The 2,504-nt window shown below is 37.1% G+C and overlaps 1 protein-coding gene across 1 annotated transcript; it reads left to right on the top strand.

Moving 5' to 3' along the window:
- Nucleotides 1-1,009: 1,009 nt before the first annotated feature.
- On the top strand, nucleotides 1,010-2,172 carry LOC108904733. The gene has a single exon (XM_018707390.1). The coding sequence runs from the start codon at nucleotides 1,065-1,067 to the stop codon at nucleotides 1,845-1,847; it is 783 nt and encodes a 260-aa protein (XP_018562906.1). The 5' UTR covers nucleotides 1,010-1,064; the 3' UTR covers nucleotides 1,848-2,172.
- The last annotated feature ends 332 nt before the right edge of the window (nucleotides 2,173-2,504 follow it).

The following is a 2,504-nucleotide window of genomic DNA, read 5'->3' as shown; positions in this document are numbered from 1 at the left end:
ACGCTCTGTATCTTAGAAACGAAAGACAATGCTCCCATGATTTTATTTCTCGATATTCTACCAGCTCCTGAGATTAGAGCAAGCACCTTTTTTCAAAACATCCTGTAGATATTATACCAAATAAATCGCATACATTTTTTTTTCGTACAAAAACGTTTATTTCTAATGTCCCCTTCAAGCTTGCTCCAGGGCTCTAACTTAGGGCCACTTTTATTTATTTTGTTTGTAAATAATGCCTTGTCTCTAAATTCTTGTTCTTGTCATCTTTCTTTTGCTGTTGACGACTTAAAGTTGTATAGTGCTATATCATATACTGATGATGGTTTGGATGACCAATTTATTTTCTTCTGTTCTGTCGAATTGAAGATGAAAGAGTGTTCTTATTTCGATAGGTTTGGAGGTCTGCAATTTTTATCAATCTGTACTATAAAAACAGGTTTTTCGAGTTAAGTTTTGACTTAAGTACAGGCACAATCTCTTTATTTGTGTTAAAAAAAACAAACCTCTTTACTTGCAATTTCTTCTTAAACAAAAATAAATAGAGAATTTAATTCCCTGTACCTGGCTTTTTCATATTTGTAACGTGTTCAACAAAGTAAAAATCTTATATACTCAAGAAATCACACTGCTTCTACTCAACCGAGCACACGGTGTTGTTATTGACACAACTATTCTCACATTTTACATTAAATTAATTGTTTTCGTTTTGCTTTTGTAACTCGCGCAATTGCGATCCCAAGTAAACAAAAATTTACGTATACCTAATGAAACCATATTGGTGTTAATCCGCACATAATGAGCAATTTTTCAAATATCTTCGGTATTGGCAACGCAAACAGTTCCTTTATCCGTAGAACTATATTAAGACATATTGACGCACGTTTTCTAATTTACTTGCCCAAAAAATTAACACCTCCGCCAAAACATGCTATCGTCAATGTTACGCTCACATTAAATTCCAATTAGCACCTGAAATGTTGGTATATATACCGCATTGAGCGCTATCAGAGCTAGTACAGTTTCGAAAACAGTCGAAATAACAACCGAGAATCATCAAGAGTGCGATGAAAATAATCTTCTTCGCCTTACTGCTAGTGGGAATCGCGAAAAACACCGCCGCTCATCCTCTCGAGGATGACCCGGTGGAGGAAGAGAGATCCAAGCGGTCTCTCTTCACCGACCCGGCGGTGTCTTTGACTGGCATGGAGAAGATATCCAAGAGATCCGTTGACGAAAACGCTGACGACATGGACACCGCCGCCACCAACGCATTTCTCCCAGCCTTCGCCAGGAGGAGGGGTAAGAGATCTACCGATTTGGAAGAGATGAACACCGCTGAGAACGTTTTCCTTCCGGCTTTTTCGAGGAGGATCTACAGAGGTAGAAGAGCGGCCGATGAAGACTTAGAGGACCTGGACACAGACGCATCCACCGCTATTTTTACCCCGTCCTTCGCCAGGAGAGGCCTTAGGAGAAATAGAAGATCCGCTATTAGCGACCAAGACGATCTAGAAGGTGCTGAAACGAACGCTTTCCTTCCCGCTTTTGCTAGGAGAGGTTTGCGTAGGAGTAGAAGATCTGCTGACTTAGAAGATGCTGATTTAGACACACAAGAAACTCACGCGTTTCTTCCTGCGTTTGCTAGAAGAAATTCCAGAAGGAACAAGAGGTCTACTGATCTAGAAGAAAGCGATTTGGACACCGCCGCTACAAATGCATTCCTACCAGCATTTGCTAGAAGGAGCAGAGGTAGAAGATCTGCTGATCTAGAAAAAGAAGACTTGGAAACTGCTGCTACTAACGCCTTCCTCCCTGCGTTTGCTAGAAAAGGCTTTCGAAGGAGTTAGAGATCTATAGAAGCTGACGATTTGGAACCCGCTGAGACAAATGCGTTCTTACCTGGATTTGCAAGAGGGAACATTATAAGAGGTTAGAATGAGTTAGTTTAAATAGTGTGGTACTTTTATTTTCAAATAGAGAATGTAGCTTTAGATTATTTGTTGTTGTACGTTTCTTCTTAATTTATTGATTGTAATGTACCTGTAGTGTATATAAGTAGTTGTTGATAGGAGCCTAGTTTTGTTAAATTTTTTAAATAAATATGGAAAAAATACATTTTTGGTGTTATTGTTTATGTAAGTAAGGCAACAAATAATTAGCACTTGCAAGATATGTTTGTGTGTTATTGCTAGTCCTATATAAAACTCTTTTATTTTGTGGAAAACATCTGAAAAGTAAAATGGAAAAAAAAATGAAATAAAATGTATAGTACAGGGTGTTACTGAAAAGTAAGCCGAGCGGTTGACCATATATAAATAATGAAAATTGTGAGAATTAAAATTAAAAAATATAAGTGTCCATTTATCTATAATTCGTAGTAATAAGATGATGACCAAATATGGTAAATTAGATGATAAAATGTACTTACATTATAATAAATTAAAAAGATATTTAAAAGGCTATGATTTTTCAAATATTTGTAATACACATGTAGCGATAGGATA

The sequence above is a fragment of the Anoplophora glabripennis genome, unplaced genomic scaffold (genome assembly GCF_000390285.2).
Source record: "Anoplophora glabripennis isolate ALB-LARVAE unplaced genomic scaffold, Agla_2.0 scaffold195, whole genome shotgun sequence".
NCBI classification, from domain to species: Eukaryota; Metazoa; Arthropoda; class Insecta; order Coleoptera; family Cerambycidae; genus Anoplophora; species Anoplophora glabripennis.
This window is presented reverse-complemented; position numbering and strand designations above follow the sequence as displayed.